Source organism: Peromyscus californicus, unplaced genomic scaffold (assembly GCF_007827085.1).
Source record: "Peromyscus californicus insignis strain IS unplaced genomic scaffold, ASM782708v3 Scaffold_8__1_contigs__length_139910024, whole genome shotgun sequence".
NCBI classification, from domain to species: domain Eukaryota; kingdom Metazoa; phylum Chordata; class Mammalia; order Rodentia; family Cricetidae; genus Peromyscus; species Peromyscus californicus.
In genome coordinates this window covers 39,022,376-39,038,677 of record NW_026294606.1, presented here as the reverse complement: position 1 = coordinate 39,038,677, position 16,302 = coordinate 39,022,376, and the positions used below count along the sequence as shown (strand labels likewise).

The following is a 16,302-nucleotide window of genomic DNA, read 5'->3' as shown; positions in this document are numbered from 1 at the left end:
ATTGGGACTTGGGACCTCATGCTTGTGTTTTAAAGACTAAGCCATCTCCCTAGCATTTCAGGCAGTTTTCTTGATACTGAGAACTATAGATTAGCCTTCTCTTAAAGTCATAGCTTTAAGAGAAACATGTAATCCTGTTTTCATGGTTACAAAATAACACAAACTTTATAAAAACTCAAAATAATATTATCACATAACCATCACATTGTACTAAGTGAGGAATTCCTTCCTGGCTTGGTTTTCTGATATCTGCTTAGCCCTTTTAGGCAGGATTTTTTCCTGGTGATCCTTGGCAGTCCTCTTTCTGCTCTCTTTTTTGTTGTTTTAAGGTTATTACATTTATTTACTTGTATATATGAGTGGGGAAATCAATTCTCTACTTCTGCCATGTGCACCCTGGGTATTGAACTCAAGTCATCAGGCTTGGCAGCAAGTGCCTTTAGACACAGAGCCATCTTGCCAGCCGTGTTGTTTTTAAGAAAAGGTCTCAGTGTAGTCCAGGTTAGCCTCAAACTCCTGTAAGCCATCCTGTCTCAGTCTCCAGAGTGCTGGGATTACAGTGTCGGCAGCCACACCTGATTTTCTGTTATTGATTGGCCCTTCTTGGGTGCCCCTAAGTTTACTAAAGTACCAGTTTATGGTCACTGCCACCTCACCTGCAGACTTTAGGAGGATCAGAATGAGAGGGGACCACCTCAGACTTCTGCAGGCAGAGTGGCCTGGCGGACCCCCACCCCACCCCCCAGATTGTGTGGATGGTTAGGTCAAGAGGACACAGAGGAGGGCATGTTCGTTGAGGGGACAACTGGTTCCCACTTCAGGTGATTGTCATGTCAGGGGGGATGTTGAGTCAGGAAGTCAGTTCTAGATTTATATGTGAATTTACTGACTTAAAAAAAGTTAAGTCGCCGGGCGGTGGTGGCGCACGCCTTTAATCCCAGCACTCGGGAGGCAGAGCCAGGCGGATCTCTGTGAGTTCGAGGCCAGCCTGGACTACCAAGTGAGTTCCAGGAAAGGCGCAAAGCTACACAGAGAAACCCTGTCTCGAAAAACCAAAAAAAAAAAAAAAAAAAAAAAACAAAAAACAAAAAACAAAAAACAAAAAAAAGTTAAGTCTGGCTAGGTATCCTGGCTCATAACTTCAGTGGGAACACTGGGAGGTAGAAGCAGGAGAATCCGGAATTTAAAGTCATCCTTGGCTACCTAATAAGGTCAGAGCTATTCTGGCATCCATGAGATCCCACTGACAAAACCAAAAGCAAGCAAGGCGGTGTAAGTTTATAAACACCCTGATAGCCAAATCAAACATAACAAAACAAAACACTGACTTCTTGCTTGTGGCTTAAAAGTAATAAGCAGTCAGGGCCAGTGTCCCTAGACGAGGAGAAGTACAGAATTCATTTCTTGGGGGTTAAATGGGGCTGAGTTAAGATTACGAAACAAAGGCTGCCTGGCAGACAGCCGACTCAAATTATGCGGTCTTTTGTTCATTCATCTCTTCCCCTTGCTTAGCCTGAGAGTGAACGCTGTTTCCTCCAGTCCTTTGGGATCGCACGGCGTCTTTCAGCACTTACAATGCATCGTTCGGGTGTTAAGATCACCATCATTTCTGTCCATGAATGACCTGAATTGCTTCTCTTGTTCTGCCTGTTGCTGATTGGCTACTTCATGATGAGTGTGTTCTGAGTCCAGCATTGTCCAGACCCTTGTCTCTTTGCCCTAATCTGCTTCCTGCCTCCACCTCCCAGGTGCAGTCAGTATCTTTGGGCTGCAGGAATCCTTCCTTGCAACACATCTCAGGTAAGTCCTGTTGGAAGAGCCAGAGTAGAAGGCCAGGAGTGGCTGGGGTTGTGTAACACAGACAAGTGTCAGTATCTGTTGCCAAATATAAAAAGAGAAGCCGGTTCTAGGTGATCACCATAAAAGCTCTCCCAGCATGCACTTGGGGCTTGGGAGGATGAGGAAACTTTGTTAAGTGTGAGCAGAGGATGTCTAAGACGAGGTGGCAGTCTAATAGAGTGACCATCAGCTGGCACAGGCAAGTATCTTGTAGAAAGCAAGTTGAAGGCAAGTTTGGTTTGCTGTGCCAATTGCGTGTTGAGGAAAAGTCTAGGTGACTGAGATGATAAAGTGCCTCTATCAGCAGGCTTTGTAGATCCATCAGATTGCTTTCTCTCCCCTCCCAGGTGTCTGTTTGCTGTTCTGGAAAAGCTAAACAGTGGTTGATCCGTGGACTTGATTGGAAAACAGTACTATTTTGAAACAAGGCTTGGTTTCCTGTGTCAGTAACCTGTGTAGAGGGAACACACGGAGTCTGTGTCTGGATTTTGGAGTCATAGTTTGGCTACAGCTTGGATTGTCTCCACATTAGCAGAGCAGCCGGGGGAGAAATAACAACATGTCTGCTGGCAGGCTGTGGTCTGGCCTGCTGCTCCTGCTGTCTTTTTTCTGCTCTAGAAGTTCAGCTTGTGGCCTCTCAACACATGTAGAAATAGGTAAGTACTGGGCCTTATTTATCTCTCTGTCTTTCCGTGGGTTTTAGAGACAGGATCTCCTGATGTAGCTCTGGCTGACTTGGAGATCACTATGTAGAACAGGCTGGTCTCCAAGTTGAGGGGATCTTCCTACCTCTCCTGAATGCTGGGATTATGGGTGTTTTGCATCATTCCTGGTCCTTTGTGTTAGTTCTTAAAGATTATTAGTTTTAAGTTTTTGTGTGTAGGTATGTGCACATGCATGCAGGTGCCTTTGGAGGTCAGAGGCATCAGACCCCTCTGGAGCTGGAATTACAGGCAATTATGAGCTACCCAACATGGGTGCTGGTGACCAAATTATGTCCCCGTCAAGGGCAGTATGTGCTCTTAACAACTGAGCCATCTCTCCTCCCCTCTTTGTGTGTTATTAAAAGGACAAGAGTCTGTCAGTAAGCTTGAGAAAGAGATTGAAGATCTATTCCATATATTGGCACAATTCTCCCTGCTGTGGGAAATGGCCTGACAGTGGAGAAGAGAGAGGCAAGATTGGATGTGTCCAGGGCTAGGAAGTGGCAGGTGGGCTTGGTGGAGGGATAGGTAGGTGAGAGAACCGAGACCCTTTATGCTAGGCCACTGAGTGTTCCTGGCAGGATAGCAAGGATCTGAAGAAAGTCACAGGACTAGGAGAGAAGGACTGTGGGTGCTACGGCAGGGGTGTGAGATTATTTTTGTTGCTTTTTGCACTTCTTAGGACAGGCATTTCCAGGTAGATGGAAAGGGCCATGTATGGCCGTGGGAATGGGTCCCTGAGTCAAGTGGCTGTTAATGGCTCTTATGAGCATGATGCATCATTTGAGCTTTGAGGGCCACCCTCACTTCCATCACTGACCTAAATTATTTCCCAGGGGTTAAGTGCTACCTATGGGCATTAAGGTGCTTGGCTTCAGGGAGGTTAAGGCAACTGATGAAGCTGGGTGGTTGTTAATATTACAGGAGTCCAGCTTAGCATTAGGAGTTCTGCAGGAGAAGGCCACCCACTCCAGTGTGCCTGACCTTGGAGGCAGAGGCAGAGTGATCCAGAGTACACTTGTTATCTAGTGCTGGCTAGTCATTGTCAACTTAACAGTTCTGGGAAGAGGGACTCTCAACTGACAATTGCCTCCATCAGATTAGGCTGTAGATAAGTCTGTGCTGCATTTCCTTGATTCATGATCCAGGGGGGAGGTTCAGTTCACTGTGGGCAGGAGATGTCTGGGTGTATAACACAACAGGCTGAGCAAGCTATGAGCAAACAAGCCAGCAAGCACTGTTCCTCCATGGTCTCTGCTTCAGCTCCTGCCTCCAAGTTCCTGTTCTGAGTTTCTGCCCTGATTTCCCTCAATGAAGGACTGTGATTGGGGTGTATAAGCCAGTAAAAGCTTTCCACCCCAAGTTGCTTTGGGTCATGGTGTTTAATTCCGAAACAGAAATCAAAGTAGGACATAGATAGTGGATTTAGATAAGTGAAAACAGGCGGGGTTTTTAGATTTACCTTTTCTAACTTTGTTAAGGTATAATTGACAAAAATAAATTGTATAAATTTAAGATACGTGATGTGATATGTTGATAATCTAATTAAAGCCCTCATCACTTTACATAGCTACCATCCTAAGCATGTGTGTGGGTCTCTCCTAACAAAGGGATTTGCTTCATTTTTTTTTTTTTTTTTTTTTTTTTTTTGGTTTTTCGAGACAGGGTTTCTCTGTGTAGCTTTGCGCCTTTCCTGGATCTCGCGCTGTAGACCAGGCTGGCCTCGAACTCACAGAGATCCGCCTGCCTCTGCCTCCCGAGTGCTGGAATTAAAGGCGTGCGCCACCACCGCCCGGCGGGATTTGATTCTTATGAAATGTATTTATGAATTTTTTTAACATGTGGAGAATATAAGACAATTCATTATACAATTAAAATAGGAGTGCATTCTACAGTGATTTTAAGATTAATTTTAGGTAGATTTGATGCCCTAAGTTTTCTTTTATTTCAATGAGGATGACATTATTTCATACTTATGCCACCTATATTAGTTACAAAGAGTGACAAGATTACAGATATAATAGGAACATTTACCATTGCAAAGGAAATCTAGATTCTGAGCCATGGCAGGCAGGGCCCTAAGATCACAGTTGCCAGTGAAAGGGACACAGAGGGCTGGATTTGCAGATGAGGAAATGGATCCTACCATTTCTGGCTCGCTCTTGTCTTGACTGTGAGTCTGCCGTTCTTTCTATCCAACATTACTACCTAAAGAGAGTCAGGAAGCGATGGGAAAGGGACCCTTTCAGCGATTAGACAGTCCTGCTGTAAACTAGGTGTGTGGTTCTGAGCAACCCATGGTGCCTGTGTGTCCCACTAAGCTGGGAGAGGGCAAGCTAATGAATTCTGAAGGGTTTTCCAACTCTAAAGCGACAGAAGCTCAAAGGGAACACAGGAAAATGAAAATAACTTTTTAAAAATCTTTGGAGTCAAACAAACAAACAAACAAACAAACAAAACCCTTCAGAGTTTCTGTGTTGGTTCCTGATGGATAGGTAAATCTTAATGGATATTTAAAAATATCTAATCAGGTTGTAGTAGTAGTAGCTTATTCTTGTAGTCCCAGCAATGGGGAGGCAGAGGCAGGAGGATAATTGTGAGTTCTAGGCCAGCTTGGGTGACAGAGTGAAACCCCTTTTCAAAAAAATGATCTATGTCTACAGACATACATGAAATAAAACCTGCACAAATTCTAAGATTTTTCATATAAAAGGCAACTGAAATCCCATCTTATATTTACCAACAACTTAGATGATATAGCTGGCTCATTTTTTTCAGTTCTTATGTGAGACCTGAGTGGAAGATTGATATTTATGTCAACTCATTATTAGAGTTATCCTCATTCAATGGTTTGTGTTGGGAAAACACTGGAATCCTGCGTCTGGATTATTTGTATGGTTTATGACTTGATTGTTAGGGTGTCAATGAATATAATAGAGGATTGGGTTTTTTTTAATTGATATATGACTTTAAAAAAGATGAATGTGATTCAGGGCTGGAGTGATGGCTCAGCAGTTAAGAAAACTGATTGCTCTTCTAGAGGATCTGGATTTGATTCCTAGCACTCCCACCCATATGACCTCTCACTACTGTCTATATTCTAGGGATACAGTTCCCTCTTCTGGACTATGAAGGCACCATATGCATGTGGTGCATAGACATATATGTAGGCAGAACCCCATACATATAAAAATAAATCTTTAAAAAAGTGAATGTGATTCGCAGTAGAAATAAGGTGTTGCCACTAAATGTGTGTTCCCAGGAAGGTCAGCCCTTTCTCTGATGCTAAGGTTCAGGTTGGATCTCTATGTGTCTGTGTGTAGAGGGTGGAATAGGCAACTTTCCAAGGTAACCTCGTCCTTCTGAATTATTTCAATCATGAATTGCACTTGAGGATCATTGATTAGCTATGCTTTGAGCTTTTCTTGTATTTTGTGTTTAGGTTTATCTACTTAGTTCTGAGGCAAATACCATGACAGTTTCTGTTTCCCAAGTTCCTCCCAAATGACTGTTACTCTGTCCTCACTCAGTATTTATTTTCTGTGGTTCTCTCAGCCAACCTGTAAGGTAGCATTTTGTTTTCATTTCACAGAGGCCGGAACTGAGGTCTACAGTGTTAGGTAACTTGTCCAAGGTCATAGTTAGTTAAGAGGAAATTTTAAATTGCCATTCAAGTTTGATTTGTATTCTGATACAGTTACGGTTAATATAATAATATAATATAAATATTTTTGGAACAATTATGCCTTAGCCAGAGGTGGTGAAAGATGCATTTAATCCTAGCACTTGGGAGGAGGCAGGTGGATCTCTGGGAGTTCAAAGCCAGTGTGGTCTACAGAGTTCCATGCCTGTCAGGGCTACACAGAGAGACCCTGTCTCAAACAAACAAACAAACAAACCAAAAACAGTTGTGCCTGAAGAAAACCTCAAGTGAATACAACCTTACTTTTTTTATTTCCAGTTTTCTCCATAGTTTGCAATTGAAAAATTCTCTTTTCCTCAAAAAATGATCTCTGCGGGGTTAGAGAGATGGTTCATCAAGTAAAAGTGCTTCTTGCTCTTGCAGAGGACCCAAGCTCACTTCTAAGCACCCATGCTGGAGGGCTCACAACTGTGTGTAATTCCAGCTCCAGGGGATCCTATGCCCTCTTCTAGATTCCATGGGTTTTCATGTACATATAAACACACACACACACACACACACACACACACACACACACACACACACACACATACACACACACACTTTAAAAGAAATCTTTTAAAATAAGATCTCTGGTAAGTACAGTTGAACTTAGCTCGTATGGTATTCATTTCTTTCAGGACACAGGGCTCTGGAGTTTCTTCAGCTTCAAGATGGACGCATTAACTACAAAGAGGTAGGGAGTTTCTGGATTTCTGTTGATTGTACATACATTTTCCTCTGTGGGTGTCAAACAAAGGTCTAAACATATCTTTAATCTTAAGAGTTGTCCTTATATCTTTATAAAACTAACATTGTGGTTAAAAGGTACACATCTCCAGTGCCACTCAGATATTATATATGTATGTATACAAATATATATGTTTATTTAAATTTTTTTTTTTTTGGTTTTTCGAGACAGGGTTTCTCTGTGTAGCTTTGCGCCTTTCCTGGAACTCACTCTGTGTTTATTTAAATTTTAAACATTTTAAAATTTAAATATTTAGGTAATATAATTCATAATTTGAAAACATGTTGTTTCTTTGCTTTTTGCAATATTTGGTATAGAATCCAGGGCCTCGTGCATGCTAGGCAATAGCTTTACTAGTAAACTACATCCCTGGCCCTTGAAATAATTTTTTTTTTTTTTGGTTTTTTGAGACAGGGTTTCTCTGTAGCTTTGGAGCCTGTCCTGGACTAGCTCTGTAGAACAGGTTAGCCTCAAACTCATAGAGATCCGCCTGGCTCTGCCTCCCAAGTGCTGGGATTAAAGGCATGCGCCACCACCTCCTGGCGAAATAATTTTTATATATTTTTTTTTCTTATAAAGAGAGGTCTTACTTGAGAGAAATCACTCATTCATTTTCTACTTTTTATCACTGTGTGTTGTCCACATCTTTATCATCAGAAGGAGGAGCAGGAAGTCTCTCTCTCTCTCTCTCTCTCTTTCTCTCTCTTTCTGTGGTGTGTGTGTGTGTGTGTGTGTGTGTGTGTGTGTGTGTGTGTGTGTGTGTCTAGAGTGTATTACTGGAAACTGAACCCAGGGCCATACATGTTCTAGATAAGAGTTGTAGCCTCAGCCTGAACTCAGAAGCCAGAGGTCTTTATGAAGAAGTGTGCTATTTCTGTGTCTCCTCGCACCTGTAGGACTGTATGATGGGTCACCTGTGCCCATCCTGAAGTCCGTTTAACCCATTGTGTCCCTATGCACTGCTCCTAGTTGTGTGATAGTCATAACAATGATAATAAACAATATAATACTTAACATTCTAGGGCAAAGATGAGTCTTAAAGACTGACATTGATAGCAGTGGTCAGCAATCTCTTGCGACATCAGAACTGACTCAGATCATTGGTCTGATGAGATGGCTCAGCAGGTAAAGGTGGTTGCTGCTGAGTCTGCCAACCTGAATCTGGTCCCTAGACCCCAGACAATGGAAGGGGAAAAAAACATACTTCTGAAAATTGCTCTCTGACCTCTACATATGGGGTATGGCACACATGCACAAATAACTAAATGTAAAAAGAAAGGCAGGTGGACAGACAGGCATTGTTAATTCTACCAATCGAGAATAAGACCTCTACCACAGTTTAAAGCCAAATTGGAAACAAGCTTTAATTAAATACTGGCCAGGTCCATCTCTGTTTTCCCAGAAAAAAAAAAAAAATGGCCCCAAATAAAGTTTTACAGTAGCTTAAGTATTTCCCATCAGGTCCTATCAGGGGCAAGCATACATCCTGATGTACCTCCAGCTTATATCCAATCAGGGGCAAGTGTACATCTTGACTTATTTCCTGCTTGTGAATGTCCCACCCGCAGGTGATCAAGCACATCTGGTGCAGATGGGGCAAACAAACGTGTTTAGGGGAGTGAAAACATGTGGCTTGTGATCTCCCATAAACAATAGCCTCCAGCATTTCAGGGACATGTGGTTTGTGATCTCCCATAAACAGTAGCCTCCAGCATTTCAGGAACTATCTGTCCTTGGGCAAGGGGCTTGTAGATTAGAGGCATCTTTTTGTTTCATGGATCTCTAAGGCATAGTAATTAAAACTTAAAATGTAACTTTGGCTCTCACAGCATGCAGCAAGTTCTGGAAAGGTCCCAAACACAAGCACTTTCTCCCCATTGAGTTGGGGCTGCCCCCCTCCTAGTTTCACAATGAGTTCCTTAAATACGTTGTTATTATTATTATTATATTTATCAATCTTGTGTGTGTTTTGGGGGGAGGTGCATGCCATCTCTCATGGTTCAGGATGAGGTATTGTTTACATTCTTTCAAGCTTTTTTGTGCCCAGCTGTCCATAAAATGTAGCCTTGTTCTCTGGAATTCTATGGAGGTGTCATTGTGTGGCTTGAAGCTGGACAGCATCATCAATGAGTCTGATTTAACATTCCTATCATGGGTGGGGAGGCCCAGCAAGTGTTGCTCAACTGTCCTTCCCTATCAGACAGGGTAACATTTCTTTAGGGCTAGACTCGGCCAAAATGTCCCCACCTTTAAGTTTGAGTTTCTGGGACCTACCTGGGGCAGGGAAATTCTAGTTTTTACATTCCACTTTTGGAGGAAGTTCTGAGTCAGGAATCATGAACAAAAATCACATTCATGTGTATGTACTTCATAGACACACGTACACATAAACAGTCTCAATTCCTTTTGTGTTTTACTCGAAAATTTTGATAAATATTCAGATTTGATAGAGGTTTTGCTTTTATGGTTTATTTTTTATTCTTTTCTCCCTTGCCGTCAAAATTGGGCTGGGCAGGTTGGTAAACACCTGCCATTCCAGCACTTGGGAGGCTGAAGACAGTTCAAGGTCTCCTTTGACTATATAGTGAGTTCAAAGCAAGCCTAGGTTAGGAGTGACCCTGTCTCACAAAAGGGTGTTTCATTCTAGGTTTAACTTGGCCTTTTAATTATTAACTTATTAATAAGGTTCAATGTATTTCAAGAAAGTAGAAATTTTTCTGTTACCTCATCTGTTAATTGCCTATGTCTGATAATGGCTTATTATAATGATTACCTTCCCCTTGATATGTAAGAAAGGCTTAACACACATCAAGCTCCTAAACCAGAAGCTGATAAGATTATTTATGCTTTTTAAAAATTTATGTGTATATGTGTGTGTGTGTGTGTGTGTGTGTGTGTGTGTGTGTGTGTGTGTGTGTGCCACATGTGAGCACGTGCCTGTGGAGGCCATAAGAGGGCATCAGATCTCTTGGAGCTTGAGTTACAGGCAATTGGGAGCTTCCTGATGGGGGTACTGGGAATTGAACTCTGGTCAACAAGAGCCTTTAACCACTGAACTGTCTCTAAATCTTGCTATGTATTTGTTTGCCTGGTGATATATCTCACTGGGTAAAGGTACTCTGTATGATGGGGCTTGAACTCTAGATCCATGGGGATTGAGGGAACTTGCTCCTGAAAGTTGCCTTCTTGCCTCCACATGCTGTAGCACACATTCATCCACACAGGTGAATACACACACACACACACACACACACACACACATATCACACATGCATAATAATAATACATCAAATTTATTTTTTGAAAAAGAAAACAATTGTACCACCAAACTTGACTGTACATTGTGTCCTTCACGGCCCCTTTGCAGAAGCCCCTTGATCTAGCGTAGACAGAGAGGGATTAAAAGCCAGGAGCGCCGGGCGGTGGTGGTCCACGCCTTTAATCCCAGCACTCGGGAGGCAGAGTCAGGCAGATCTCTGTGAGTTCGAGGCCAGCCTGGTCTACAGAGTGAGATCCTGGAAAGGCACCAAAGCTACACAGAGAAACCCTGTCTTGAAAAACAAAAACAAAACAAAACAAACAAACAAACAAAAAATTGTAAAAGCCAGGAGCTAAGGAACTGGCTGTCCTACCTGTGTGAGAGTCAGAGGAACAGCTCCAGCGGTGTCTAGAAATGTCTAGAAAGGCCTCCAGGAACAACATGCAAAACAGTGGTACTAGAAACTGCCTGTGTGCCTGTTGTCACAGCCACTCTCCTGCTGGCTGGCTGCAGATTCAACAGACTTCAACACAGTCTTGCTGAGGAAACTGCAAATCCATCTTGAGCACTGGTTCAAGGCCCTTGTAACCTCAGCCTGAGCACTGGTTCCAGGCCCTTGTAACCTCAGCCTGCGCTCCCGGTGAACCTGGCGTCCTATGCTGTGCCTGGGAGCAATGCTGGTGTGCCACCAGGAGCCTCTGCATCTCGGCTGCAGAAACCCTGCAGACTTCCAAGCTAGGGGGAGAAGCAGGAGGGCTCCATGGAAGAGCTAGGGCCATGCCAAGCACACTGGAGACTCAGTCTGTTTCTTAGCCTCTGGTCTGAGCTTGCAAGTTCAACAAAGACGTTCTAGAGAAAAACCTTGCTATCTGCTGTCACATCATTTTCAAAGGGAAAGAATATTTTTGTAACTCTCTAAAGCACAGGGAAAATAGAAATAGGCAGGAAGGGAGAAAGGGAGAGAGGGAAGGAGGGAGGGAGGAAGGAAAAGATGAAGGATGAACTAAAGCCCATGAGATATAACCCTGCACATGCACACAGCAGTTTGTTGTTGCTACTTATATATTTGTGTTAAATCACAGACACGTGTGTGTGTGTGTGTGTGTGTGTGTGTGTGTGTGTGTGTGTGTGTGTGTGTGTATTTGGTTTTTCCAGACAGGGTTTCTCTGTGTAGACCTGGCTCTCCTGGAACTCACTCTATAGACCAGGCTGGCCTTGAACTCACAGAGATCCTCCTATCTCTGCCTCCCAAGTGCTGGTATTAAAGATGTGTATCACAAACTACTTGGCGTGTGTGTGTGTGTGTGTGTGTGTGTGTGTGTGTGTGTGTGTGTGTGTCTAAATTTTTCTTATTTCACTGTAGATCATTGAAAGTCTTGTCCTAAAGCAATTTTGGATCAGCTGAATAGTCTTAGGGAAGGCTGGGTATGGTGATTGTTACAAGCCTGTAACCCCAGCACTCCAGAGATGGAGGCAAGAGGCTCAGGAGTTTGAGGTCATCTTTGGCTCCATAACAAGTTCAGGCCAGCTGGGCTACAGAAAAACCTTGTGTCAGAAAACCAAAACATACAAAGAAATAAAAATTTAAAATAGTCTTAGGGGGATTCTACTCCATTAGAGAAACAAAACTAGAAAATGAAAGATGGTAACATTAAACAGGCAGTTTTTGCTACTGTCTAAACAGGCCTGTTGTGTAGGAAAGAGCCTGAAGTTTTATATGCTACCTACTGTACTCTGGTAAAGTATGCCTGGGCTTTTAACAGTTGCTCCTGCCCACGTTTCCCTTCACGCTGCCCTTGTCCAGTATGGTTCTAGACTCTCATAGCTACAAATGCACGGGGCTGACTTCTCCCAGCCTGCTGGTCCCTGCCCTCTAATGCCCTCTAAGTGGTGACTCTAATGCATTCTCTTGTTCCTCAGCTACTCTTAGAACACCAGGACGCCTATCAGGCTGGCACGGTGTTTCCTGATGCCTTTTACCCTAGCATCTGCAAAAGAGGTACGAGACGGTTTTCAGAGGAATGGTGTCACACTTACTGGTGAACAGGATTGGCTTTGACTTTAAAAATAAAGATGGGTGGCAGTGGTGGTGGTGCACACCTTTAATCCCAGCACTGGGGAGGCAGAGGCAGGTGGATCTCTGTGAGTTTGAGGCCAGCCTGGGCTACAGAGTGAATTCCAGGAAAGGCGTAAAGCTATACAGAGAAACCCTATCTTGGAAAAAAAAAAAAAAGTATGTTTCTTGGGTTGGAAAGACGATCAGTGGTTAAAAATGTATACTGCTCTTTTGGAAGATGGGGTTTTGGTTCCCAGCACCCGTGTTAGGTGGCTCATAACTACCTGTAACTTGGGCTTTTTCTGACACCTTTTTCTGGTCTCTACAGGCACTTGCACTCACATGTACATCATATGCAGACAAACACATGTACACAATTAAAAATGAAATATAACTTTATATATAAACACATAAATGTAAAATGGTTGTTCATCGGTGACTTTTCTGCTTGAGCATAGGAATTCTGGAACTTTGCTTTGTGGTGATACCTGGTCTAGATGTCTCGCTTGCTTTAGTGCTCTGTGGTAGCCCTTCCTGTGTTTGTCAGCATGCACACGACTTTCAAAAGGTTCCCTACAGTCTCGGTTCTGTGTCTGCCCTAAGGCAGCCTCCTCCCTGGGTTGTTCTTGGTATTGAGACCGCTGCCCAGTGCTATGAAGATCTAAGCTAGCTGCGTATGTTGAGGGGAATCTAATGAGAGTACCTTTCCTAAAGGTGTGGACAGGTGTAAGGAGTTACCAGAGACAGTGCAGGGGAGTGATTGCTGCATTGTGGTGGGAGACTTTCATGGAGGGGGCCACTCGACAGGAATGGAGTCTGTAGCTAAGGGTCAGCGCCAGCCCATTTGGACCCTACAGCAGAAGAACTGAGAACGTAAATACCCAGACCTCCCATCTCCTCCTTTTCTCTCATCTCCTAATTTAGTCTCTCCATCAGCCAATCCCAACCCAACTAAACCCATCCCAAACCAGGGCACAAAGAAGCCAGCTGAAACAGGTACTGTTGGAGTTACCCTGCAGGCAGAAGTGTGTTGAAAGAAATCTGCAAGGATGGTCTTCCATTTCATTGGGGCATCAGGTCACCATGGAAACCATTTCTGGCGCCTCAGGATAATCTATTGTTTTAAGTCTCTTTTCTTAACAATCTAGTGGTGACATTTAATGTTGGGAGCATAGCATGAAGATCATTGAACCCACGGATCTCCAGAGAAACCAGAAATGTTAAATATACAGGATTGTCTTTCCAATGGGAAGGATGAAAAACCTGTTCTACCATCTAGAAAGCTGAGAACTGGCAATGATTAACTGCCTGGTGATCTGTGTTATCTGTTGGGCCAGGCCATATCAAACTCTTACAACAGAGACAGGAGTTGGCTAGCAATCTGAATGACCCTTCTGGCCATAGGCTTCCCTAAGCTCCCACAACCAGGACCAGAGGTGGCTAATAGTCCAAATGACCTCTATGCTCTCTGTATGTCCGAGACCAGGCCGGACCTTATGCCCTTAGGCTAGTACAGCTAGGGTATCCTTAGAACCCATCTTCTTGGCAGAAATAACATGCACACCGAGTTGAGTTTCAGTGGAATTACACTTCCTTGTGCAAAGCGGATTGTATTACATCAGGAAACTTTTTCAAGTTGTACTGGGTTTAAATACATTGGGAATAAACTGCCTGTTATTAGACTCCCCAAGTCTGATCCAAGTTGACGAAGTCAGCCTGCACCAGGTTTTCATTCTTTTCTCTTTGTGGAGTTTGCTTCCCTGTATGATGCCTACAGGGACCCCCTCAATTTAACATCAGTGAAATGCTAAGGTACTACTGTCTTCTGTGTTCAGGATTGCAGAGAGCTAAGTTTGACATTTCTTGTATTTATAAATACTTCTTTCTCTTTTCCTCTGTCTTAGAGTTTTTATTGCTGTAAAGAGACACCATGACCACAGCAACTCTTATAAGAAAACATTTAATTGGGGTGGCTTGCTTATAGTTTCAGAAGTTCAGTCCATTATCATTATGACTGGGAGCATGGCAACATGTAGGCAGATGTAGCTGAGAGTCCTATATCTTGTAGGCAACAGGAAGTCAACTGAGACACTGGGCAGTATCTTGAGCATAGGAAACCTCAAAGCCTGCCCCCCACAGTGGCATACTTCCTCTAACAAGGCCATACCCACTCCAACAAAGCCACACCTCCTAATAGTGCCACTCCCTATGAGATTATGGGGTCCAGCCACATTCAAACTACCACATTCTCTCAGTCTGTCATTCTTCATTACTATTGTTTTTGCCTGTGGGTCATAGCTCTTATCTCTACCCTACTATTTCTCACTTGGCATTTCCTAAGCAGCATTCAGGGAATCCCACTGTCCCTTGATATTCTGACAGTCCCTTGAAACATTACATATGAGAAAGAGAAAAGAATATTTTGATAATTAAATTTAAGAAGCACTACTCAACGTGTACTAGCCTTCAAGATAGACAAAACACACAACGATGGTTCTGAGAAGTGTGGACAGGGTCATCAAAACTATCCTTCATCCATTCATCCACCTATCTATTATCTATCTGTCTGTCTGTCTATCTATCTATCTATCTATCTATCTATCTATCTATCATCTACCTATAAATCACTTATCTTTCCTTTCCTCCCTCCTCTTCTTCCCTCCTTCCCTTTTTTTTCATGATAAAGTCTTGTGTAGCCTAGGTATGGCCTCAGATTCACCATGCAGCTGAAGATGACCTTGAAACCCCAATCCTCCTCCATCTGCCTCCACCTTCTGAGTTTGGGGATTGCAAGTGTGTTGTCACCATGCTTGGCTTTCCATGTTTTCATAAGACAGTTTATACTCCCCTGTGTGATGTAAAGATTAGGACCAGTATGTGGCAGAGAAAAGTAACTTCCAGAGAATAAGTGGGGAGGGTGTGTGTGTGAACTGACTCAGTTAATAAAGGTACTTGCTTCCAGGTCTGATGACCTGAGTTCAGTTCTTGGAACCCACATAGTGGAAGGAGAAAGCTGACTCCTGGAAGTTGTTCTCTGATGTCTATATGAGTGCTGTGATGCAGTGTGCATGTACACACAAACAGACACACCATAAACAAATGTAATAATAACAGTAATAAAAATAAATTAAAGAAGAGTAACAGGGGATAAGATGTTGGAATATAGGCACATCCTTGTGCAAGTATCCTCTGAGTGACTCTTTCGGTCTGTCTGCTCATGAGATGTCCTTGGAGGAAGAACAGAGGAAACAAGGTATTGGAAGGAAAATAAAAGGATCCAGCAATACAGTGAGTGGTCATGGGAAATTTGAGGAGACTCTCGACTTTTTAGGTACCACAGCTCTACTTTTTTGTTTTATCAGGAAAATACCATGATGTATCTGAGAGGACTCACTGGACTCCCTTTCTTAATGCTAGCATTCATTACATTCGGGAGAACTACCCTCTGCCCTGGGAGAAGGTAGGTGTGCCCTCTAACCCTGCGTCAGTTCACCGCTGTGTTGACAAGTACCGTTGGATCACTCCATTTGGAATCTCTGATCCCCAGACTGGGATAGCTAATTATCACTTGACCTGCAGTGCCCTGCACACCAACGGGCACACAGCAGATGCCTGGTCAATACAGAAATAAAGTTACCAAAGAAAAGTTTGGAGATTGTCAGTCCAATGCCAATGAATCTGAAAACCTTCCAAGACACAGCATTTCAGAAAATCCTATGAACTTCCCTGTAACTAGAAGCTATATAATTTATCTGCTTCTAATTCTTTGTTAAGTCTCAGTCATGGAAATTAGTTCATGTTTGTTAAAGCCTTTCAGGGAATCAATGTAACCCAACATATAAGACTTGGATTTTCTTTTCTGCCAGGACACAGAGAAGCTGGTGGCTTTCTTGTTTGGAATCACCTCACACATGGTTGCTGATGTCAGCTGGCACAGCCTGGGTATTGAACAAGGATTCCTCAGGACGATGGGAGCCGTGAGTGCATATCGCCATGAGAGTGCCACTGCCA

The 16,302-nt window shown here is 43.2% G+C and overlaps 1 protein-coding gene across 3 annotated transcripts in view; it reads left to right on the top strand.

The window, feature by feature from the left end:
- The window catches only part of Gpld1 (glycosylphosphatidylinositol specific phospholipase D1), a 55,577-nt gene that overhangs the window by 4,576 nt on the left and 34,699 nt on the right, over positions 1–16,302 (top strand). The window contains exons 2-7 of one of the 3 annotated variants that reach the window (XM_052728332.1): positions 1,749–1,800; positions 2,187–2,495; positions 6,867–6,922; positions 12,156–12,234; positions 15,654–15,751; positions 16,158–16,268. In XM_052728332.1, the coding sequence (XP_052584292.1) occupies positions 2,399–2,495; positions 6,867–6,922; positions 12,156–12,234; positions 15,654–15,751; positions 16,158–16,268 (441 nt within the window). In that variant the 5' untranslated portion in view covers positions 1,749–1,800; positions 2,187–2,398. Of the gene's footprint in view, positions 1–1,512; positions 1,801–2,186; positions 2,496–6,866; positions 6,923–12,155; positions 12,235–15,653; positions 15,752–16,157; positions 16,269–16,302 lie in introns of all 3 variants that reach the window. The other 2 variants (XM_052728330.1, XM_052728333.1) reach the window with 2 other exon arrangements.